Source organism: Enhydra lutris, unplaced genomic scaffold (genome assembly GCF_002288905.1).
Source record: "Enhydra lutris kenyoni isolate GAN:26980312 unplaced genomic scaffold, ASM228890v2 scaffoldscaffold6, whole genome shotgun sequence".
NCBI lineage: Eukaryota > Metazoa > Chordata > Mammalia > Carnivora > Mustelidae > Enhydra > Enhydra lutris.
The window spans coordinates 27297555-27322412 of record NW_019154090.1 but is presented as its reverse complement, the minus strand read 5'-3'; the positions used below and the strand labels follow the sequence as shown (position 1 = coordinate 27322412).

Here is a 24858-nt window from a genome sequence, read left to right as displayed (position 1 = left end):
CTCCTTGCCTTTGTTCAAGCTGTGCTTGTGTCTGGAACGTCCTTCATGTCTACCTTCCATTCAACACTAACCAAGTGCCACGTACCTTTCTAAACCCTAAGTGTGTTACTCTCATTTACTCCCCCTGGCAATCCAGAGAAGAAACTGAGGCAAGAGAAGGTGAGTTACCCCCCACCCACGCACACACACAAACACACGCACACCCTCTCAAGTCACATGATTTAGTAGGTGGTGGAGTCAGGATTCAAATCCATGCCATTTAAGTGACTCCAAAGCCTACACCGGCTTCTTTCCTCTCCCTTTCCAGGACCAAGCCACTTTCCAATTTGAATCCCTCTCTCCAGGGAGTCTTTCCTCAGGCTCTCAGTCAAATAGGGCCTCTCCTTCAGCACTCTGGGTGTTCATGATAAAACCAGTCACTTTCCTTGGTTACTGGTCTTGGATTCCACCATCTCCCCACACCTTCTTAACAGAAGAGAACGCTGAGGCTCAGAGAGGTTAAGCAACTTGCCTGAGACCACACAGCTAGGAAGTGGCCAAATGGGATCCAAACCCTGGCAAATCTGTGCCAAAGTCCTAATGTTGCCATAGATGCTGATAAACACGTGGAATTTACACCAGGAGCCTCTGCTTACCTCCCCTTGACCCCAGAGGACTCTGGGTGCTGAACCTGGGCCTCAGAGGACTTTGAATGAGAGAGACTGGGGCTGGCACTCAGCATGTCTGGACCCAAGGCACCACCACCCACCCCACCCCACCCACTCCGCAGCCTCAGTGTCCACATCTGTAAGCTGGGTTATAGGCTCAGATGGCTTTCATTTTCAGCTGCCCTGCCTTGGACAAGCAGTTCAATAATTCTGTCCCTAAAACCTACATCTTAGTGGTGCTATGAGGACGCGATGTGTGCATGTTTAGGGCCGTGCCCACACATTATCAGCAGCATTCCAGAAGGCTCCCTGTGACGGTTACTTTGGCTGAAAAGAGGCAGCCAGCAGTGAGGTACAGAATGTACTTTGAAGTGAGACACCCTGGATTTGAACCCTGCCTGGCTCAGCCACTTATTAGCTCCGTGAACTTGGGCGAATCACTTAAAGTTCACTGTGCCTCAGTCTTCCCATCTGTAAAAGGGGAATAATAATTACACTTATCTCGCGGGGTTGTTTGGAGACTGAAATAAGTTAATATACACACAAAGGCTTCCGAACAGCGCCTGACAACACCGAATCGTAGTTTTAAATCACCTCCTTGGCTCTTCCAGCTACTGCTCCGACGGACGGCCGGGGCAGCCCAGACCGCGGGTTTTGCCAACTCATCCTCGCTGGGCAGGTCCGGCCGCCCCTCCCCGCCCCTCCCCGCCCCTCCCCGTCCCCGCCCCCGCCCCCGCCCCCGCCCCCGCCGGGGACCTGAGTCACCAGGGCCTCCGAGTCAGCCGCGCCCCTCCCGCCCCACAACCTGCGGACTCACCCTGAGTCAGCCCGCCCGGGCGCTTCCACTGCGGGACGCGGCGCGGTGGAGGGGAGGCTGCGGGGCGCCCCCCGGCGGACAGCCCGAGTCCCGCGCCGGCCGCCCCGCGCAGGCCGCGGGGAGCGCGGGGCAGGACCACTCCCGGGTGGAGGAGACGTGCGCTCGCCCCGGCTGCCGCCCCCGCCGCCTGCGCGGAGTGGTACGGCCCGGCCCGGGTTAAAGCTCGCGGGCGGCGCGGCGGCGGCTGCGGCGGCGGCAGCTGGCGGCGGAGGAGCAATGGGGCTGCGCGCGGGAGGAGCACTGGGCAGGGCCGGGGCCGGGATCGGCCGAGGGGCGCCTGGGGGACCCGGGCCTAGCGGCGGCGCGCAGGGCGGCAGCATCCATTCGGGCTGCATCGCCGCGGTCCACAACGTGCCGCTGAGCGTGCTCATCCGGCCGCTGCCGTCCGTGCTGGACCCGGCCAAGGTGCAGAGCCTCGTGGACACGATCCGGGTGAGGCCCGGGGAGGCGGGCCGGAGGGAGGGCTCCGCAGGAGGGAGGTCACACTGGACGCGAGACCGCACTGGTTCCAGGCGCTGCGCCGGAGCCCGGCATTTGCTGTGTGACCTTGAGCAAGGGGCTGGTCTTCTCTGGACCTCTGTTTCCTCTATTGGACTGGCAGGAGATTGGTGGAGATAATTTAAAAAACGATCGCTAACTCTATTTATAAAGATAGCCCTTGCAGTGCCCAGGAGCTGTTTCAAGTGCCTAAGCTTCATGCCAGCCCTGTGAGGTAGATGCTACTACTACCCCTCTTTCACAGACGAGGAAACTGAGGCACGGGAGGATTTTTTTTTTTTTTTCCTTTAAGTAACTTGTCCAAGGTTAGGTAGTTTGAAAGTGGCAGAGTGGCTCCAGCGCCCAGCTGCATGGCCACCACAGTCTGGAGTTAAGCCGTGCTGTCATTTCTGGCAGTCACAGTCCGTGGCAGTGGGACTGGACATGTCATGCCTGCTGGGAGGCCCTTGCTGGAACTGGACCTGGGAGAGGACAGGGGTCAGCCTCATCATTGAGGGAGGGTGTTGAAGAATGGGGAAGTGATCCTGGCAGGAACTTTATGGGGGAAAAGAACGTGTGTCCGCTTGGGCCTGCATGGGATCACGTCACCTTTCCCCATCAGACCCTTGGTGGCTCCGTGAGACTCCCAAGTCCCCTCCGGACCCCTCTGCAGCTCCCCAGAATGGTGTTCAGCCCTAGGGTTTGTACCACTGTACCTTTTGCCAGGAACTGACTGCTGCCTCAGATAGCCACAGGGCCTGCTCGCTCTCTTGGTTCAGGCCTCTGCCCCCTCTCTGCCCTTGCTAACACTGCCCTGGCCTCTCAAGATTTCCCCTTGAACCCGAGCTATTTCTCCATAAAGCACTTCTGTCCACCTGACTTACAGATTTGTGTTTTATTGTCTGTCTTCCCCACCTCAGGTCAACTGCACAAGAGCAGGGACTTTGGTCATATCCTGGCTGTTTCCTCAGCACTGACTAGCGTGATATCTGGCTTTTCCTGGAGGATCCACCCCTGAGCCTTTGCACAGGCTTCCGCCACCTGCCCTGCCAGGAACTCTTCCATCTCTTCTTTACTGTTTCTAACTCCTTCTTGGTCTTGCTGTCCCAGTGTCAGTGTCTTCCCTGACGCCCCCTACCGGGTTAGACACCTGCATGCTCCCCAGCACAGCTCTGATCCCACTGGGTTTGAATGGCCTGTTTAGACACCTGTCTTCCATGCTTGAACCATATGCCAGGTGAGGGCAAGAACCAAGCCTGTCTTTGCTTAACCATATGTATTCATTTTCTATGGCAACTGTAACAAATTACCAGGAACCAGTGGCTTAAAACAATACAAATGTATTAGTTCATAATTCTATAATTCAGAAGTCCCAAATGTGTCTCAGGGGGCTAACATCAAGGTGTCAGCACAGGCCGCATTCCTTCTGGAGGCTTTTGGGGAGAATCCCTTTCCTTGCCTTTCCCAGCTTCTAGTTCTTTGGCTCATGGCTTCTTTCCCCCATCTTCAAAGCCATGACATCAGACCTCCTCTTTTGCCTTTTCCATTTTCAGGGATGCCAGTGATTACATTCAGCCCATCTGGATAACCCAGAATAATCTCTCCATCTCAGAACCTTAACTTCATTCCATATGCAAAGTCCCCTTTACCTTCCCAGGCTCCAGGGATTAGGATGTGGATGTTTTGGGGGGCCATGACTCCACCCACCCACCACTGTCCCCCCGGTGCCCAGCACAAGGCCTGTCCAGCACCAGCCCCTTGTTCATACCCCGCTGCCGGACAGGCTGTGCTCTGCGCCTCACAGGCATCAGCTCCGTGACTCCTCACCTGCAGCCCCATCGACCATCCGCACCCATTTTACAGATGAGGAGTGGTGCTCAGAGCGCTGAGCCCGTTTGCTCTGGGTGTCCGGCGGCTCAGCGGAGGAGCTGAAATTTAGATGCAGGTGTTTTGGGGTCCAGAGTCCCCTCCTGTCCCTACTGGGCCTTACTGTTTACTCATCATTTCTGGAATAAATGGATAAATGAATCCATCAAATAAGCATAATAAAAGAGAACCCCGGGAGGGGGCTGCCTGGTGGCTCAGTGGGTTAAGCCTTTGCCTTCGGCTCAAGTCATGATCTCAGGGTCTTGGGATCGAGTCCTGCATTGGGCTCTCTGCTCAGCAGGGAGCCTGCTTCCCCCTCTCTGTCTCTGCCTGCCTCTCTGCCCACTTGTGATCTCTTTCTCTCTGTCAAATAAATAAATAAAATCTTCAAAAAAAAAAAAAAAAAAGGCGAACCCATGGGCCAGTGGCAGGAAGCCTTCTAGGCTGCTCTCGCCTAATGTGGTCTCCCCACTGTGCTCCATCCCCTACCCCACCCTACCTCAGGCTTTACCCACCCTGAACCTGGCTGCTTAGGCCCCTAACAGGAAGTCAACCTAGATTCTCTTCTTTCTCTTCTCACATTCAGCCCTTCTGCCAGTCTTCTCAGAGTTGCCACCATGTTCCGAACCTGTCTGCCTCTCCCCGTCCTGTCCACATCCTCATCCAGGACCAGCATCTTCTGCCGGATACCTTCGAAGGCCTCACCTTGGTTTCCCCTTTGTCCATCCCATCAAACTACTCTCTCATGACACCTTTCTAGAAGGGTCATCAAATCATGTCACCTTTTCACTGTTTAAAACACTCCAGGGCCAACCCACTGCTCTTAGAAACCAACCTGCACAGCGTGGCTCCTGCTGATGTTTCTGACCTCTTATACTCCTCAACCTTGAGTCCAGTATGATCACACTGGCCTCCTTGCCCTGCCTCCAGCATGGTGAACTTGTTCTGGCCTCAGGTCTTTCGCATTTGCTCTTCCCTCTGCCTGGAATGCTGTTCCCTCCGGTAGTGCAGAGCATACATTATTGAGCACTTTCCATGTGCCAAGCGTTGTTCAGAGTGCTTTACATATGTTAGTTCATGTAACTCAACAGCTCTTTGACATGGGTCTCCTGTCTTCGTCCCTATTTGATAGACGGGGCAGCAGAGGCACAGAGATTCATTGTCAAAGATCACATACCAGTTAAGTAGCAGACCTGAGATTTGAACCTAGGCAGTCAGGGTCTGACTAAACATTCCACCTGTCTCTCTTCCCAGGCCGACTCCTCTGCGTTCAGTCTCTGCTTCCTTGTCACCTCAGAGAGGCCTCATGGACCCCCGTCCCTGGCCCATCAGCCTGTGTCACTGTCCTCATAGCATAGATCACTCCAACTCTCACTCTTTTCATTCCATCTGCCCCACTGGACCGGAGTCCCGTGAAGGCAGGGGCTGTGTCTGTCCCATTCTGCCTCTGCTTTATTCCCAGAGTCTAGAACAAGGCCAAACAGATAGTGTGTATATGGTATAATAATAAACTGATAAATGTTTAACAACCTGGTCTCTAGGGGGAAAAAAGCCCTGATTGGTAGCATCCGCTCATTTCCCTGATGTAAATCACCGTGGCTGATTTTCAAGCTACCGAATTGATGAAAACCAGCGCGCAAAATCCCTGAATATTTAACAGTTGCCTCTCACAAGCCAGCGGGAGCTGGCAAATACCCTGTAGGAGCTCAGCACAGGTTAACGGAGTCTGCGTCGCAAACTGCCAAGCCTTGTGCCGTGCTCACTGACACTGTGCCCTCTTCTCCAGGAGGATCCAGACAGTGTCCCTCCTATTGACGTCCTCTGGATCAAAGGGGCCCAGGGCGGTGACTACTTCTACTCCTTCGGGGGCTGCCACCGCTATGCAGCCTACCAGCAGCTGCAGCGAGAGACCATCCCTGCCAAACTTGTCCAGTCCACCCTCTCGGACCTCAGGGTGTACCTGGGCGCATCTACCCCGGACTTACAATAGCGGCCTCCTAGGCACCACCCGACACTCCTAAGAGCCCAGAAGACACACCCAGCCTCTGGGGGGGCTGGACCATGCAGGAAGCAGTCAGGGGCGCCTTCTCTGTGCCCAGGGGGAGGTCTCTGAGCACCTGTTTCACGAGCTGCAAGACCTTGGACTCGTTCCTGAACCATATGGGAGCCCTAGATCCCACTGCTGCGGAAATGGGGTCCTGTCTTTGCCCTCGAGGTATTCTTGAGAGAATGAAAAGGAAAAGAAGATGGGTTTGGAGAGCCACCTGTTGTTCCTGGCTCCAGATTCCCGAGGACAAGGCTCCTATGTTTTCATCCGTGTATTTCCCATTATGTGGAACACGTTCAGCCACAAGTAAGGGAAAGCCTAGGTTACAGTGGCTTAAACAAAGAGAATTCTGGAGACAGGTGGTATTGGTTCCGCACCACCAGCGAAGGCAGGGCTCATATCTCTGATTCCTTTTGGTCTTCCCCCTCGTTGCTTGTTACTTCATGGTCCAAGATGGCTGCTATGCCTCCAGGAATCCTGGATGTGTTCAAGGAAGAAAGGTGTGGAGACTGGGCGGGGGGGGGCGGGGGGGAAGAATGGCCAAGCCAGCTGTCGACATCTATCATGAAGTCAGTCCTTTCTCAAAAGAGCTGTTTCCTGTTCTGTCCCCCTGCATATTTCTACTTAGGTCTCCTTGGCCCAGACCAATCATTGCCACCCCTGGCTGCAAAGAAAGCTAAGATGGTAGGGAACAGAATTGTTAATAATTAGTAGACCATTCATCTCCTGGGACTGACACACCACTTCCTAAAATAAAATTGGAATCCCACTGCCAAGAGAGAAATAAGGAATTGTGTACCGGTGAGTCTTTGCTGTGTAACAGACCATCCCTAGACGTGACCACTAAAAGCACGTCATTCATTTGCCTACAGTTCTATGGGTTTGCAATTGGGGCTGGGCACACTGGGACAGTTGTGCTGGTCGCGCCCAGTGTCACTCCCAAGGCTGCACGCACTCAGCTGTTACCTCGGATAGGGCTGGATGGTCTAAGGTGACCCCACTCACTTGTCGGCATTTGGCAGGCCTAAGGCTGGGTGACTCGGTCCTTGTCCATGCAGTCTCTCCGGCAGGTTTGCTCAGGCTTATAGACGTGGCTTCAGAATATCACGAAAGCAAAAGTAGAAGCTGCAAGGTTTCTTGGCCCAGAATTGGTACAACATCCCTTGCAAAGTTCTTTTGATCAGAGCAAATCATACAGCTGGCCTGGATTCAAGGGGTGGCAAAATCACCTCTTACTGGGAAAAACCACAAAGAATTGGTGGCATTTTTTTTCATCAATCACAAATGGTTGCATAGAGGCAAAATACCGTTTCTCTCTTTTTGCTCCGGGCATTGATCTGACTGAGCTGAAGTCACTAAGACATTGTCCTGGCCCTTAAATCTACGGGAGGAGGTGATGGGGCAGGTGGATCTCTCCCAGAGCCGGGCCTGGGCTCTACCAGGGGCATCTGTCATGGTCTGTGTGGTGAGATAGGGGTAGGCCAGATGAGACATTCCAAAGGGGTTTCTGGAAACAAGAGTCCTGGGTGAAGGGAAGAGTGACAGGGAGGGTGCAAAGTGACACAGGTCTTGCTCTCACTGTCCTGCTAAGGGAGCTCCATCCCTGGATGTTTTCCAAGCCTCCGTTTCCCCAGCTTAGTAACCAAGACAACAGCTTTCCCACCCATTCTCTGTCCCACGGAAAGATGACTGAGGTGACCAATTTAATGTAAATGAATGTCTTAAATGCAGCGTTATATCCAGGACATCGTTGGGAAAACTGGAGATCTGAATAAGGTCTGGATTTTACTTAATAATAACATACAAATGTCAGTCTCTTCATTTTGACAAATGTACGTGTAAAAGGTAAAGCGATGGTGGGGTAGGCTGGGTGCAGAATTTGCACTCTTTACTCTCTTCGCAACTTTTCTGTAGATCAAAAATCACTCCCAAATAAAAGCTTATTTAATAAAAATGAGGGAGTATAATTGCTTCAGACTGCCGGTTTAGGTTCTCAAACAGGTTTGCTAAAACACGGATGGCTGGGCCCTACCCCCAGAGTCTCTGATTTAGCAGGTCCGGAGTGGGGCTTGTGGATTTGCTCTTCTAAGGAGTTTCCAGAGCTGCTTCTGCTGCTGCTGTCCAGGAACCACAATGCAGACTGAGGCCATGATTTTCAAATATGGTGACACCCCCTCCACCCATATTGGGCTGAGTTACAGGATTAGCCCATGTTACAGGATTAGCTTGTGCACCCACCGGTTCGTTGTAGGACACTGGACAAGCCCCTCCCTGGAGGTTTTTTCCAAGCTGTCAAATGGACTGTCTACCCCTGAGATTTGTACCAAGGGTCAGGAAGCTGAGGGCAGGTTTTGTAAACTGCCGTCACAAGATGCCACTGGTTCATGTGAGTGATTACCTCCTCCTGACCCACACGTCTAGGGTACCAGAATGGTCGCCCCTTCCTGAAAAATCTTTTCCTTCTTACAGGGAAGACCCAAGCAGGCAGCACCGGGGCCTACATCTAGACAGGGAGAGGGCAGTGCGAAATAGACTTGAAGTGGGAGGGATTGGTCATTCTTTTATTATTATAGGGGTTTTTTTTTAAGATTTTATTTATTTATTTATTTGACAGAGAGAGAGATCACAAGTAGGCAGAGAGGCAGGCAGAGAGAGAGGAAGGGAAGCAGGCTCCTTGCTGAGCAGAGAGCCTGATGCGAGGCTCGATCCCAGGATCCCGGGATCATGACCTGAGCCGAAGGCAGAGGCTTAACCCACTGAGCCACCCAGGCGCCCCTGTATGGTTTTTCAAATTTAAATTCAATTCGCCAACAGAGAATACATCGTTAGTGTCGGTTGCAGATTTCGGTGATTTCATCAGTTACACACGCCACCCAGAGCTCATCATGTCATTGCCCTCGTTAATGCCCATCACCCAGTTACCCCATCCTCCCACCCACCTCCCCTTTAGCGACCCTGTTTGTTTCTTAAAGTTCAGAGTCTCTCGTGGTTTGTCTCCCTCTCTGATTTCTTCCCGTCGAAGAGGAGCAGTGTTCTGAAACCCGCTGATGGCTCTCGGTGGAGGCTGGGAGCTGCATTTTTCTCTTGTGCCAGGAGGTGGCGCTGCTTTCTGGCCGGCCAGAGCGGGGCGGGGCCTCCAGACGGCAGAGCAAGTTCTGGGGGAAAGGAGTGGAGGGAAGGGCCTGGCTGCGAGGGAGGTGCATCAGGAGCCCAGAGAAGCCAGAGGCTTGAAGAGACCTGGCTGGGAGTTTTAGGTTCTATTTACCCTGTCCCCTACTGCTCTGTGGTCTTACATCATGGCCTCTCCTCTAGTCTACACCGTGGGGGGGAGGGGCTAAGCCAGATGGTCTCAAGTTCAGCAAAGCTGGTACCTCTTGCAAGCTTCTGGATACTTCAGGCTAAGCCACATGCCTCTTCTGGGCTTCCCAGTCTGTGTGACCCCTACCCAGACAAACCACTGCCCGCCGCCCCCAGGAACTCAGGTCCAGTGAAAGTGTGTAGGGACCTCTTAGGCCCCTTGCTGTCCTGGAACCCACCCTCAGTCACCACAGAAGACTTAAAATGGTTTTTAATTTCACAAGTTAGATGTGTGTGATTCACCTTTTAAACACTGAGATATTAAAATGCTAAATAATTAAAAATTAAAATAAGAGAGGCAAGGTGAAACACACTGAGTCTTAGTCCTGGTGGTCCCTTTGCCCTCCCCACATTTGGGACAGTTGCCTTCATGACTTTGGCATATACCCTTCCAGACCTTTTTCTAACTTTGTAGTAGTGTAGTGTGTAAAGTACAATAAAGCATGCTTTTCTTTTTTACATTATTTTGCAAATTGCCTTCCCCCCACCCCAGCACTCTGCCATTCACTCCATTATTTGCCACTATTTGCCGTCCACCCCATTAACTGTCTTTGCTCCTCTCCCAGAGTCTCCCTCATTCTGGTCACTTCCTCAGAGGGGCCTCCCCTGACCATTCTGTCTAAACAGTCTCCTTCCCCCATCATTCTGTCACCTTCCTCAGCTTTATTTTCTTTGTGGCATTTATCACACTCTCTGAAATTATCTTGTGTCTCTTTCTGTCGATCTAACCAGCTAGAAAATATTCTCCAGGCAAAACTTGATCTGTCTTATCACTGTAGGCCCACCGCCCAAAACATAGTAAGTGTTCAATAAATATTGGTTGGATGACTAAGTTCCATGGAGGTGTGGCTCATTCTTTTTTTTTTTTTAAGATTTTTTTTATTTAACAGAGGGAGAGAGAGATCACAACTAGGCAGAAAGGCAGGCAGAGAGAGAGAGTGAAGCAGGCTCCCTGCTGAGCAGAGAGCCTGATGCGGGGCTCAATCCCAGGACCCTGAGATCATGATCTGAGCTGAAGGCAGAAGCTTAACCCACTGAGCCACCCAGACACCCCTCATTCTTTTAATTGATATGTGGCATCCCAGGGTCTGAATATCAACTCTTCCTACTCACTCTCCTATTAATGGAAGTTTGAGCTTTCCAGTTTTGCTGCTACAGACAACCTCCGATGTCACTCTCAAGTTCTTTCTCAGCTGTATCGCTGGGAAAGGGACTGCCTGCTGACCCATAGCTAGATTCTGACTTCTAAGGTATAAGCAGATTGCTCTGCAGGGTGGCTGTTGCAGGGGTGTTTTCCTCCAGCGGAGCTTGGAGGAGCTGCTTTCCTTCCCTGCACTCCAGCCAGTGCTTCTTAACCTTTTTTGGGTCACAAACATGGTTGAGAATCCAGAAAAAGCCACAAGCCCTTTCTTCGGGACACACAAATACATTGGGCCATTTCTGGGGCTCCTTGGACTTGATGGTCTCATCTTGCAGCAGACCCTGTATGGAATGTTCAAAGCCTAATTATCTGATGGTAGGGACGGGAGCCCTGAAGCACACACAGATGGGGGTGTGAATGAATGAATAAGTGGGATGTAGCTTTGTGGGGTTAGAGAAAAGTGTTCAGATCTAATCTGCCTCCAGTCAGAAAAAACACTTACTGGGGGGAGACAGGGAAGGATTCTAAGGGGCTAGGCTGCTCCACCTGTCAGCCCTGAGAAGCCAGAGAGCCCCAGTCTGGCATCCAGGGTCAAAGTGGGGAAGCAGGCAGAGGCCCTGACTCCCCTGGGCCAGAAGAGGCTGCAAGGCCTTCATCCCTGCCTCCCGCACGCATGCGTTTTTACAGCCATAGTTGCTTGCCTGCTTGCCTGCTCTTCCCATGCGGTCCCATCCAGACCCCAGCATTCCCGTCGAGCAGGAAGGTAGGGAGAGCTCGTCTCAGAAAGGCCATCATCGGAATCGTGACTTACACGCTTGACAAGGTGGTCCCGACAGGTGGACGGGGCAGACATTATCTTCCGTCTGGGAAGGATGGGTAAACTGAGGCCGAAGAGGCGCGGCGACAGCCCCCAGAGCGGTTAAACGCCGGCCCGCACACACGGACCCCCGCCGGCCATCCGCCCGGCCCTCCCTCGCGGCCCCTTCCCCGGGCCTGACCCCCGGCGCTGCCTGACGGATGACCTCAGCTGCCGCCAATCCATTGGTTCCAGCTCCCGGGGGGGGCGCGCAGAACAAAGCGCGCTTTGTGGCGGGGCCGTCCCCTTGCCCGGCGCGTCCGCCGCCGGGACCCCCTCCGGAACTCCGAGCGACGGCCCCCGGCCGACAGCCGTGTAATGTCTTCCAGGCCGCGCGGCTCCTGCTAGAGCCCGAGGGCCGCGGTCGCCTCCCCCACCCCCGGGGGGCTCCCTGGGGCAGCCCAGGGGCCCCGCTTGGCCCCCCAGGCTGCGGGATTGGGGGGCGCCCCCAGCGGGAGGTCCTGCTGGCCGCCAACCAGTCCTTGCGGAGGGAGCCAGGGGACAGGAAGACTCGGCGCCCGTGGCCCTGGCTGTGGCTGCGGGGCAGGTGCTGTCCCCAGATAGCTTTCTGCTCTAACCCCCGGAGAGACCCTATGGGGTGGAAAAGGCTATTAATGGTGGTGGTGTCGTCCTTGTTTCAATTACTATTATTGTCATTGTTTCACGGTTGTGAGGCGGCGAGTCGCTTTAGATTCCTACAGACCTGGGTTTGAACCTTGACTTTGCCACCTCCTGGCTGTGGACGGGTTCACCTCGCAGGACAACTGCTGTAGCAGCCAGCATTTCTTGAGCGCTACTGTGTGCCAGACACCACTGAGAGCTTACAGGCTTTATTTAATTCATTTAATCCTCCAACGACCTTAGGAGGGAGGAGGTATTATCCTCCTCTTACAGAGGAGGGAACCCCCCCCCCCAGACAGATTCATTGCCCTGAGCCTCAGTCTTCTTGTCTGTACAATAGAACTTCAAGGGTGGTCTACTCTCATCACTTACCTCCTTCCAGGTGAGGACACAGGGGCTGGGAGCAGGGTGGCCCAGGACATCCAGCATGTTCTGCCCCTAAGGCCCTCTGTCTTTTGAGGATTTTCCATGGAAGGTACATCTGCTGTGGCTGTGCCTCCCCACAGGCTTGGAGGGGAGGGAGAAGTAGGAGGAGGGTCTGCCTGTAGCTGGAAACCCTTCCCAAGGGCAAGTTTCACTGTCCCGTCCTGCGCTTAAGGGGTGATGGGGTGATGGCAGAAAGAGAAGGAAACCATGCTCAGGGAAGAGACCAACGGGTCACAGACAGAGCTAGGCAGGGCTGGGGCTCACTGCCCCTCCAACATTCACACACCTCCCTGGACTTGCACCCTCAAATTGGTGTCAGAAACACACACCAGCCAATGTTCCGGGCGCTGGGTCATCAGAGAATAAAAAAGATGGAAGTGCCTGTTGTCTTGAGGTCCATCCAGGGGAGATGGGCAAGAAACACACACGAAACATGTAAAAAGTGTAAAATGCAGTATCTGGTAGTGATACATGCTATGAGAAAAGAGCAGGGGAAGAAGAAAGAATGAGATTGAAAATATTGACTTCGTTAAAGTGGTTGGCTTCTCTGAGTTGGGGGCATTCACCTGAACAGAGAGGAAAGAAGCCCTGCAGACATCAGAGGGAAGTGTGTTCTAAGCAGAAGGAACAGCATGTACAAGGGTCCTGAGGTAGGAAACTGCTTAGTGTGTCCAAGAAAAAGCAAGAAGGTCACTGTGGTAGGGGGCAGCCTGGGTGGGACAAACAGATGCTGGGGTTGGACAGGGGAAGAGGTGGGAAAGATGGGCACCATCAGCTTGAGAAGGACATCTCAGGTGGTGAAGACTTTGATTTTTCCCTCTAAGTGATCTGGGAGCCATTTGAGACTTTGAGCAGAGGGGAGACCTGGGCTGGCTCTGGCTGCTGAGTGAAGCAGAAATGGGAAGGGAATGGAGGGGGAGTCTTCTGCTGTCACCAGGGCAAGATGGTGGCTGGTGAACTGGACCAGAGTGCAGAGAAGGGATCAGAATCCAGATGTAACGGGAAGATGGAGTCCCAGAATTTTCCAGTGGATGGAACTGGATCTGAGGGATGAGACAGAAAGAACCTCAGTAACCCCCAAATTTGAGAGTCCACCAGCCCTTTCCAGAACCTTCCCTGTAGACCAGAATGTAGACAGATGGCTAGTCTCCGGAGTGAATCCCATTCCCTCTGGTGCCCTGGTGGACTTGGCCAAGTGCAGAACACACAGTAGGTCCTCTGGTTCCCCAAGAGCACAGTGAGGAGCTGAGGTTAGAAAAACATCTGTCAAAACCCATCAAGAGCCTCCGTCACAATATGGGCCACTTGGGACAGGCGAGCTTCATCTCATCTTCAGGGACCATTGTTTGTGAATCATTAAATCTATTTGCTTTTGTTTTACATTAAAAAAAATTATTTTAAGGAAACTTGAGACAGCCAGACTAAATGGAAAATCAGTAGCACGTGACATAAAGAAATGTGCCTATGAATACAAATAGTGTAAACACAAGAGCCTAACCGACTTCTCCAGATCCAGCTGAGGCTGCTTTCTCTTTGTAGCCAGTGTCTGAAAGACCCATGTCCACCGACCCAGGGCTCTCTTCTTGCAGGAGTCAGAAGTGAAAGAGAATGAGAAAGGATTCATCCTCTTGCTTTCTGTATCCTTACCTTTTTTTTTTTCCGTTTTATTTAACAACCAGAAAGCCTTTATGATATTATTTAAATGTTTCCCAAACCTGAAGCCAATTAACACAACATGTAGGTATACTTATTACCCCACTTTGCAAATAAAGAAACTGAGGCTCAGAGACACGAGGTCCCTTGCCCACAGTCACACAGCACAGAAGAGGCAGAGCCAAGATTCAAACCCTCCTCTCATTGTGGAAGCCATTCATTGGATCACCATGCGGTCCGTCTCTTGAAGGCATTTCTTTATCACTTGGGAATCACTGAACTACTGGAACTAGAAAACCCCTCAGTTAATTTTAATTCAGTAAAAATGTCTACTAAAATGTAAGTATATCAAAAAAAATTTAAATAAAATAAAATATAAGTATATCATACCACCCCTTGCTTAAAAGTGTTTGAGGATTGAATTTAAAAACAATCCCAGACTCCTCACGGTCAATGCCCTGACAACCGGCAGGTTGTCCTGTCCAAAGCCTGACTGCCTTTGTTCCCAGTTTCTCTTGTTGTAGCCTGGAATGCCTCTCCAATGGTTTTTCTGGCTCCTTCACATCCTTCAGGACTGAGCGCAAATGTCAGCTCCTTAGAGAGGCTTTCCCTGTTTCCTCATCCTCCCATCGTCTCCCCGATATTCTCACTCTGTTCTTTTTTTCCTTTGCAGCTTGTAATTATTTTGGTTATTCATCTGTGTACTTGTTCTTTTTCCTGCTGCCCCACCATAGTACAAGCAAGCAGCATCTGGTGGTTGCAGCAGCTGGGCATCTGAAACAAAAAACTCAGAGTAGAGCAGACGGGTGGCATTTGTGCTGTCCCCAGATAGGGGAGTAGATGTGTCTGTGGAGTGCAAAGGGTAGGGGACCACAGGAAAATGAACTTAATATGAGAAAAGGTCTTTCTCACAGTCCTAGTGTTCAGGCGATGAAAAGGACAATGTCAAAAGGTAGTGAGCGTCCCATCACAGGAGCTATGCGAGTTGAGATAGGCCAATACCTGATCATGACCGCCTGAGATATGGGGATTATGTAGAATGAACTCATTACCATACATGGGGGTAAATAATCATTCACTTGCTCATTTACTTCATTCATTCATTCATTCAGTCTCGTATCTATTTATTCATTGACTCCATGTTTCCCCAGCTTTACTGTGTGTTAAACAATCATCATGGTTTTGGGCACAGCCACAGAGGATCTGCACTTAATATCTTAAGTACATATATATTATGTACATAATATCTCCCGTCAGCCTTGGGAGGCTGTCTGTGTTCTTAAATCAACTTTATTGAGGCATAATGTACATACAACAGAATGCGTTCATTTAAAGCATACGGTGCAGTACATCTCGACAAATATACACACACCTGTGTAGCCACCACCTCTATCCAGACTCCACCACCACCACAAGTTCCCTCGTGCCCCTTTGCCATCAGGCCCCCCATTGCCACCCTGGTCCCAGACCGTCACTCTATCAGAAAGTGTCAAACACTTCAGAGTTTCCCGAAGACCAGTTAAGCACCACCGCTCCCCCCAGCAATACCCAAACAAAAATGAAAAATCAGAATTCCTTCCCACAAATAAAAAGTAACCGACCTAAATGAATAAAACGGAAATGAAATAATATTCTCAAATTCTAGCTGGTACCATTGCCTGCAGACTAGCTTCCTCCAGGTTATAAAAAGAAAGACACAGCGAGACAGAGAGATCCACAGGTGTTAGAAAGGTGCGCTTGGCATCCCTGGAGATGCTCCTTGGCCTGTGGGAAGGCCTGGCAGTTAGTGAAGAAAGAATCATTTTCTCACCATGGATGAGTTATTTAAGACCCTGCTGCAGTTCACTCCTATCCCCTTCTGTCCACTCCCACCCTCACCACAGTGATGCAGCTTCCACATTTGGGACACATGGCAGCTCCTCATCTCCTCTTTTATCCCTGCACTCATTCATGTGTTCCCCTAACAAGGGCTGAGTAGTGACTGTGGGCCAGCTGCTGCAGCTACAGAGAAAAAGCTATGTTCTGGTAACCATGTTAGCCTTGAAGGTGGCATAGTGCCCAGTGCACAGGAGATGCTGAGCAAATCTATTGAATGGGTTGCTGTGAGAGGAAAGACACAAATACCGTATTCTTTCTGCTACTCTAGTCTCTTGCTCTAACAAAATCTGCATGGAGCAATCAAGGAGGACTTCCTTGGGGAGGTGGCCTTTGAACCCACTCTTGACCACCTCCTTCCACTCATTCTGCTTCCACTCACTTGACAGGCGCAGAAATGGGGACATAGAGGTAAAATGACTTGCTCAAGGCCACACAGGAAAAGAGAAGGAAGTGATAGATGGGCAGAATCTAGGACTCAGGATCCCAGCCTACAATTTCCCCCAAGGGCTGTGCCAGGTCTCAGGCCAGCAGACAGGAGAGCAGGCCTGGGGAGGGGGCTTCTAGGCCCTGAGTCTGGAATCCATTTGCTCTGGCCCAGTAATGTTTTCCCAGGGAGAAGTGGGAGGCCCTGGCCCTGCCCCTCTCTGTACCCCCCCCCCACCATCTGCTCCCTGTTTATTTATTTATACTTAAGTCTCACCTCCCAACCCTGCCGGGGGCACCAAACATACCCGGCATCCCTGCAGAGAGGGGAATGAGGGGGAGAAAGGCACTGTCAGCCCCCATGGCCAGGGGAAACCCAGGTCTGAGCACTTCCCAGCCCTACTGCCCCTATGGGGATCAGCCGGGATGACGGGGTTCAAATCCCAGCTAGCATTTGACTGCTCTGCACTTCCATCTCCTCATCTGTAAAATGGGGTTAATAAGAATAATCACCTTGTGGGGTTGGTAGTGAGGATTCAGTAATGTGCGTGGACAGGGTCTGGCACAGACATACGCAACGAGTGTCTGTGTTGTATTGTGTGACCTTGAGTAACAAACTATCCCTCTGGCCTATCCCTTGTCTCTGCAACGCGCAGCTAGCCATTCCTTCCGAGGAGCTCCAATGGCATGTCCCAGGACTTGCCCTGTCCCCTGTCCCCTCCCCAGAACCCACACCCGTGGTGTTGGAATCATTGACGCCAGCCCCCTGCCTCCAGTCCATACTGCCCTCCAATAATCTCATTTGCAGAGAAGGCAAACCAACACTTTCTCTGCCCAGCACAAGGCCAGGGCAGCACTTCCAGCAATCTACCTTGGCTCCCTGAATGGCACCCTCCAGAAGGCTTAGCACCCTGCAGGGTGCTGACACACGGACCATGGCTGTGAATTCCAGCAAACTGTGCCCAGCTGCTCCTTAAGGACCATCAGCTCAGGGTCTGTCTGCTGGGAAGGAGCTGCTGGCCCGGGCTGCTCCCGAGGCTCTGTTCTGGACCACCCCCCACGTAACAGCTTCCTCCTCCACCCCGAGCTACCGTAGACTGTGTGCAGTCCTCCTTCTCTCTGTGCCTCATTCTGCTATCTGAGCCTTTAGACCCCAGCCTAGTCCCCATTCCCCTCGCTGAGTGTGCAGCCCTCAATCTGAGCCCCACCCTCCCTCTGCTCTGCTAGTTCCTTTTATGGGCCCCCAGCCTCCCTCTGAGACCCTGTCACCTCACCAAGTCCCCTGTTTCCCTGAACCTCGTTCCTCTCTCTGTCACATCTCCTCTGAAGGTCCTCTTCCCTCACTGAGCTCTACTTCTCTACCCTCCCTCCCCTCTCTCTGAGCCCCCATGTGTCCCCAGCCCCCGACCCCCTTGCACACCACACAATACTTGGGAACCCCCACTTGAGATGCACATACCATCTAAAGGCTGTTCAGGGGTCCCGGGGCATCTATGCCAACTCCCCATTCTGGGGACCACACTGCCCTGAAGAGGCCATGGTAGGGGTGTGGGGGAGATTTCTGCAAAAGAGAAAAGAGAACAAACAGGCAGAGCTCAGGGGCCACCCGGCTAGGGAGGGAGCACCCATCATCCCAGGACCAGGGGCAGAGACCAGCCCATGGCTGTGACAGGCCTCACCCAGAGTGGAACCCAGAAGCTCCAGGCACCCCATTCCAGAAACCCTATTGGGTCAAGAAGTCTGACCCCAAGTGCTGGGTTCCTTCTGGGGTAGGGAAAGTCAGGGAAGATGGATAGGGCTTCCATACTAGAGAGGGACTAAGCAATGCGAGGGTTAAGAGGCCACTGAAGGGCCATGGAGAGATATACTGGCCCTGTCCCACTGCCTGCTAGACCTCTGGGAAGCCTGTTTCCTCCTCATCGCCCCAGGGAAACTGAGGCTCAAGAAGAAATACCATATGCCTGACTCTCACAGGAGGGCCTGGGCTGCCATTGGACCAACCAGGGTACATTTTATATCTTAACTTCTCTCTGCTACACCCCAGACCTCCTAGGCCAAGGGAAAGGAGAGGGCATGGGGGAGCCCCACCCCACATGAGCGTGGGTGGCAGGGTGGGGGGAGCCGAAGTTCCAAGGAGGGTGGGAATGGTGGGAGAGGCAAAGAGGAGGCAGGTGTCTCTGGGATCCTCTATCCTCCCCTTCCTCAGTCCTCTATCCCCCACCCAAGTGGGCCCCTGACCCCCCCCAACTCTGTTCTCATCTGGCCTCCATGTGCTCGGCCTGCACCTGAATACACACTCCCCAACGATCTGTCTTGGGCTGTCAGAGGATCAATGGGGCTCCCAAGGCCTGGCCCAGCAGGGAACTGGAGGGAAGTCCCTAACAAGAGCTAAGAAGGGGACCCCGGAGGTTGGGGATGCAGTGGGGAGAAGCCCAGCTGGGAACAGAGATGTGAGCTTGGGTCTGGCATATTGTTGGGGCAAGCCCCTGGAAGGCCTGATTCCCCAATGGGGAGACTTGTCAACTCCCTTATCCAGGGGTCCTGGACAAGCTTCCAAGTCTGTTTTGCCTTCTAACTTTGGGGACCTGGCCCTTCACTACTCTGGGCCTCAGTTTCCTTATTTGTGAACATGAAGGGATCGCATCTCAGGTGGACATAAGGTTCTAAAATCACTAAGAGATCTCTCTTTATGAGCAAAAGAAAATGGCCTCCAGAATGTTAAGTGAAATAAAGCAAGAGGCAGAGAAATGTGTATATTCACCCACCTTCCATGTGCATAGAACTCTAAAAGAGGATACAGGATACATGTGTGTATCAGCCTCCCTGTACATGGAACAATCTGGAAGGACACAAGAAATAGCAAGAATAGGGATGGCTCAGGGAAAGGGCTTGGGCGGCTGGGGAGAAAGTAGGAGGGAGACTAGTCTTACATTTCTTTATATTGTTGAATTATTGGCCCATATTCATGGATTCTTGGTCAAATAATAATTACATTTAATGCAAAATATATCATCCTGCTAGGAAGTATGTGGGTAGGAAGTATGAAGAGAAGCAGAATATTTGCAGAGTCTTATTGTATCTCCACCACAGATATTTATTAATTAGAAAGAGAGAACTAGAGGGGTGCCTGGGTGGCTCAGTCGGTTAAGCCTCTGCCTTCGGCTTAGGTCGTGATCCCGGGGTCCTGGGATCGAGCCCCATGTTGGGCTCTCTGCTCAGCAGGGAGCTTGCTTCCCCCCCCCACCCCACCTGCCTCTCTGCCTACTTGTGATCTCTGTCAGTCAAATAAATAAATAAATAATCTTCAAAGAGAGAGAGAGAGAAAGAGAACTAGAGCCTCTATAGTGGAGAAAACTGGCAGAAGGCACCTTACCAGGTGATCAAGGTGAACACCACTAGCAAGGGGGCAAATTGACATCTTGTCCCCCCAACAGGACACACTGCAAAGTCCACAGCATCACTGCTGTGACATTGTAGCCCAAAGTGCCTGATCTGAATCTAATCGTAAGGAAATAACAGAAAAACCCAACTAGCGGGACCAATTACAAAACAACTTGTCTGGGGCGCCTGGGTGGCTCAGTGGGTTAAAGCCTCTGATCATGATCTCTGTCATGATCCCAGGGTCCTGCAGTTAAGCCCTCATCAGCTCTCTGCTCAGCGGGGAGCCTGCTTCCTCCTCTCTCTCTGCCTGCCTCTTTGCCTACTTATGATGTCTGTCTGTCAAATAAATAAATAAAATCTTAAAAAAAAAAAAACAAAAACAAACAACTGGTCTGTGCCTATGAAAAAATGTCAACTTCATAAAAGTAAAACACACACACGCACACAAACAAAAACAGACACATAAAAAAACCCTGAGGAACTATTCCAGATAAAAGGAAGCTAAAAAAAAAAAAGCCTAAATGCAACACGTATCCTGGATTGGATACTGGATCAGAAAAATGTTTTCTGTTTTTTTTGCTATGAAGGATATTAGTAGAACAATTGGCAACATTTCACTAAGTCTATAATGTAGACAATAGTATTGCAACAATGTTAATGTCCTGATTTTTGTATCTGTACTGTGGTTTTATTAAAGAGTGTTCTTGTGTTTAGAAAATATACATGGAATAATTTAGAAGAGGCATCCTGTCTGCAATTTACTCCTAGCCAGACAGAAATGTAAGCAGAATATAAATGTAGCAAGGGTAGTAAAATGTGAACATTTGAGGAATCTGGGTGAAGGTATACAGGAGTTCTTTGGACTATGTTTGCAACCTTTCTGTAAGTCCAAAATTGTTTCAAAATAAAAAGTTCAAGTATAGATAGAGGTCACTGGCCTAGCTAATATCTAGTAGGTATATGTGGTGTCCAGATGCTATCACAGATGTGAGGATGAAATTTGACTGTGTGTGCCAAGCACTTACACACCACATCTGCCTACTAAATGGTAGTATTGTATATTAATATAATGGAATATTATATTATAACATTATAAGATACAATATTATTAATATAATGGAAAATAATATTATAAGATATAATACGTTATTAATATAATGGAATATTATATTAGCAAAAAAGAACTACAGCTGCCTGCCTCAACAGACAGATCTTCAAAGCATATTGTGGAAGAAAAAAGAAAGTAAGATAGGATACACATTATAAAGACAAATGTATGTATTATATCATGAGCATTCTATACTTCTCAGAACGAAACACAGTTCTCTATATTGTGTAAGGATTTCTTTTTTTTAAAGATTTTATTTATTTATTTGAGAGAGAGAAAGAGATCACAAGTAGGCAGACAGAGGGAGGGGGGAAGCAGGCTCCCCACTGAGCAGAGAGCCCAATGCAGGGCTCGATCCCAGGACCCTGAGATCATGACCTGAGCCAAAGGCAGAGGCTTAACCCACTGAGCCACCCAGGCACCCTGTGTAAGGATTTCTATGTATGTAGTAAAGTTAGAACATTCAGGGGAATAATAATCAGGATAGTGGTTTCTCTGGGGTGGGGAGGGGGATTCCTGCTGGGAAGGGCTGCAGGGCCCTTCTGTATTAGCTAGCTCTCCCATGTAACAACCCGGCAGCATGATGCTTTAGAACAGTGACATTTCTTAGTCATATCTTAGTCACACTGTCTCATAGTGTCTGAGGGTCAGGAATTTGGGGGAGTTCTGAACCAAAACTGGGCAGTTCTGGTTCTTAGGTTGCGTTCATAGGTCAGCTGTGGCTGTCCTCATCTGGAAGGCCTGACTGGGGCTGGAGAATCTGCTGCCCGAGGAGCTCATCTGCACAGCTGGCAGGTTGATACTAGCAGTTGGCTAGGGGCAGAGGACAGGAGAGAGGAGAGGGACTCAGTTCCTTTCCACGTGGGCCTCTCCATGGAATCTGAATTCCATCACATCTTGGTGACTGGATTGCAAAAGTGAGCACTGACAGACTGCGTGGGTGCCCTCTGAAGCTCTCCCAACCCTTCCTATCCCCCAACATCTGGCTCCTTTCCCCGGAAGCATCCACTTGGATTCGTTTCTGGAATATTCTTCCACAGAAATACCACTTGTTTATAAATGTATAAGCAGGGACACCTGGATGGCTCAGTTGGTTGAGTGTCTGACTCTTGGTTTCGGCTTGGGCCATGATCTCAGGATCATGAAATCAAGACCTGCATCAGGCTCCACGCTCAGCAGGGAGTCTCTGTGAGATTCTCTCCCTCTGCCCCTCCCCCTACTCATGCTCTCTCTCAAATAAGTAAATCAATCTTAAAAAAATAAAAAACAAACGTATATGCAAATACATACACTTTTATTCCCCCCTAATGGAAGCCTATTATACACACCCTTTTATATCATTTCTGCCCCCATGCAAATATAGTTTGCAGATTCTTACATAGTCATACATAGGAAACTTCGACATTTGTTTTCATGTCTTACTAAGTACACCGTCATGTGGATGAGCTGTAATTTATTCAACAACCCTCCTTTTATGGACATTCATTTTGTTTACCTGTTATCACTTTTTAAGCTTCAAATGTACAGGGTTGAGTTAAAAAAAAAAAAAAGTCCTCAGTTCACAGCAGATTATCATTGTTGACCCCTACATGCCTCTCCTTTGTTTTATTTTTCTCTATATATTCTCTCTTGTCCCATTTCCCCTTCTCATTTTCTGCTTCTCCATAGACCTGTTCAAATGGGTCCCGTGTGTTCCTTGTTGTGTCAGTCTTCCTGAAAAACACAGTATGCTTGCATGGCTATTGTTGCTTTCTGGATATGCATTTTAATTTATTTTCACTCTGGTGCTCATTCCCTGCTTAATATCGGTCTGGGTTGTGGCTTGACTTATGGCTTCTAGATACTGACTAGGACTCCTTGGTTTGCAGTCATGTGTTTTCCTCTCTACTACCCCAGGAATGGGCACCTGGCTGGTCTTTAAGTCTCTGCTGCCACACCGTCACTACACTGGCGTGTCCTTGTCTGGGTTTCCATGAGAATCTTACCTGGACCAAGAGTCAGGAATACAACTGATGGTTATCTTTTCCACTACAATCACTTATCCTCAACTTAGAAGCTTACAACAACACTTTGTTTTATTCATGACTTTGTGGGTCAGGAATTCAGTAAGGGCTTGGCTGGGTCACTCGTCTCTGAACCATGCAGGGTCAGCCGAGGCAGCGGGGAGTGGAGGTTCCCTTCCAAGATGGTCGGCTTCTTCACTCATGTCTGCAGCCTTGATGGGCCTGGTCTTTCTCTCTCTCTCTATCTCTATCTCTGCCTCCCTCTCGTGCTGTCTCATCCTAGAGGACACCTCTACATAGCTAGCTAGACTTCTTCCCAGCATGGCAGTCTCAGGGTGCTTGGATTTCCTTCATGGCAGCTGGCTTCCCTCCAAGTGATCGTTCCAAGAAAGAGGAAGTAGAAGCTGCTAGTCTTTTTTTTTTTTTTTTTAATATGGAACACTTCACAAATTTGCATGTCATCCTTGCACAAGGGCCATGCTAATCTTCTCTGGATCGTTCCGATTTTAGCATATGTGCTGCTGAAGTGAGCACAGAAACTGCTAGTCTTTTGAGATCTGGGCCTCGAAGCTGTCACAGCATCACTTCTGTCATAGTACTGGTCACAGAGTAGCCCAGAGGCAGAGAGTAGGTGCATAGAACTCACCTGTTGCTGGGAAGATGATCAGAGACTCAGTGGTCATCTTTTATACATTCCCATGTATATTTAATGTGACAGCTTGCTCTCCAGATGGCTGCTTCTGTCCCCACTTCCGCAGCAGTACCTCCACGTCCCCACCCACACTTGGCTCCATCCAGCCTGTTCAGCTCCCTCTTTGCACAGCAAGAAGCATCCCTGTATCTGGGTCATCTCACACATGCGTAAATGTAACTGTAGGATACAGCCCCAGATGCAGATTTGCTAGGTGAACGGCTATGTGCACTTGCAGCTTTGACAGACACTGCCAGCTTCAATCACCTCGCAGCTCCATCTCTCTGTGATGGGTGGGGAGTCTGAGCACCCCTCCCCACCTCTACCCTCCCCACAGCAGAACAAGTCACTGTCCCCGGGCTCCCAGCTTTTGCCCTGGACCCAAGAGTCCATTCTCTATGTGCAGCCGGATGCGGTCCCCTTAACACCTGAGTCAGAGCCTGTCCCTCCTCTGCTCAGAAGCCTCAGATGATCTCCCGCATGACTCAGAGTAAAACATTCTTTTTTTTTTTTTTTAAAGATTTGTTTATTTGACAGGCAGAAATCACAAGTAGGCAGAGAGGCAGGCACAGAGAGAGGGAGAGGCAGGCTCCCTGCCGAGCAGAGAACCCGATTCGGGGCTCGATCCCAGGACCCTGGGATCATGACCTGAGCCGAAAGCAGAGGCTTTAACCCACTGAGCCACCCAGGCACCCCAGAGTAAAACATTCTTAAGAAGGCTCTGAAGCCCTGTGTGTCTGACACTGGGACCTCTCTCACCTATTCTTCCTGTCTTCCCCTTCTCTGTCCTACCTGGGGCTCCTGGCATGAGTTTGAACCTGCCACACGCATGCTCCCACCTCAATGTCCCTCCACCTAAAAAGCTCTCTCCCTCTGTGTCCCCAGGGCTCATCCTCGCTCCATCTGTGCCTCCAAGCAAACCACCTCTCCCCACTCGGGGTCTTCTCCCTACTCTGTTTGGCTTTCTTCAGAACACTCCTTCCCCAACATGTGATCTATCAAGCTGTATCTTCATGTATTGTCCATCTCTTCTCCAGACCATAAGCTCGGGGCAGAAGGATTTGGTTGGATTTGCTCACGGCAAATCCTCCACACCAGCTTTCATTTAGGCTCTACAAATATATCTTGAGTATTTGTGGAATTCCATCACTGTGCTAGTTTGCAAACCACCCCCCAAGCCATGTCCAGACCTCAGTAACATAAATGAAACCAAACACACTGCCAGATTCCTATCCTTCAAGTTCACGGTTCTCCTGCTCAAGAGCCTTCAAAGCTAAGTGTTCCCCCAGCTTTCTGAAAAGAAGTTCATGCATGAGGTTTCCCCAATGTTAAGTTTTTCCCCTTATCCATTAGTCTAACCTTATTGGCAGGGACTCCATACAACAACAACAACAACAACAACAACA

At 50.6% G+C, this 24858-nt stretch overlaps 1 protein-coding gene across 1 annotated transcript; it reads left to right on the top strand.

Annotated features, from left to right (window-relative positions):
* Window positions 1-1740: 1740 nt before the first annotated feature.
* On the top strand, window positions 1741-6271 carry LOC111141840 (sulfiredoxin 1). Its single transcript, XM_022494676.1, has 2 exons — window positions 1741-1956; window positions 5654-6271. The coding sequence occupies exons 1-2, from the start codon at window positions 1741-1743 to the stop codon at window positions 5855-5857; spliced, it is 420 nt and encodes a 139-aa protein (XP_022350384.1). The 3' UTR covers window positions 5858-6271.
* Window positions 6272-24858: the final 18587 nt, after the last annotated feature.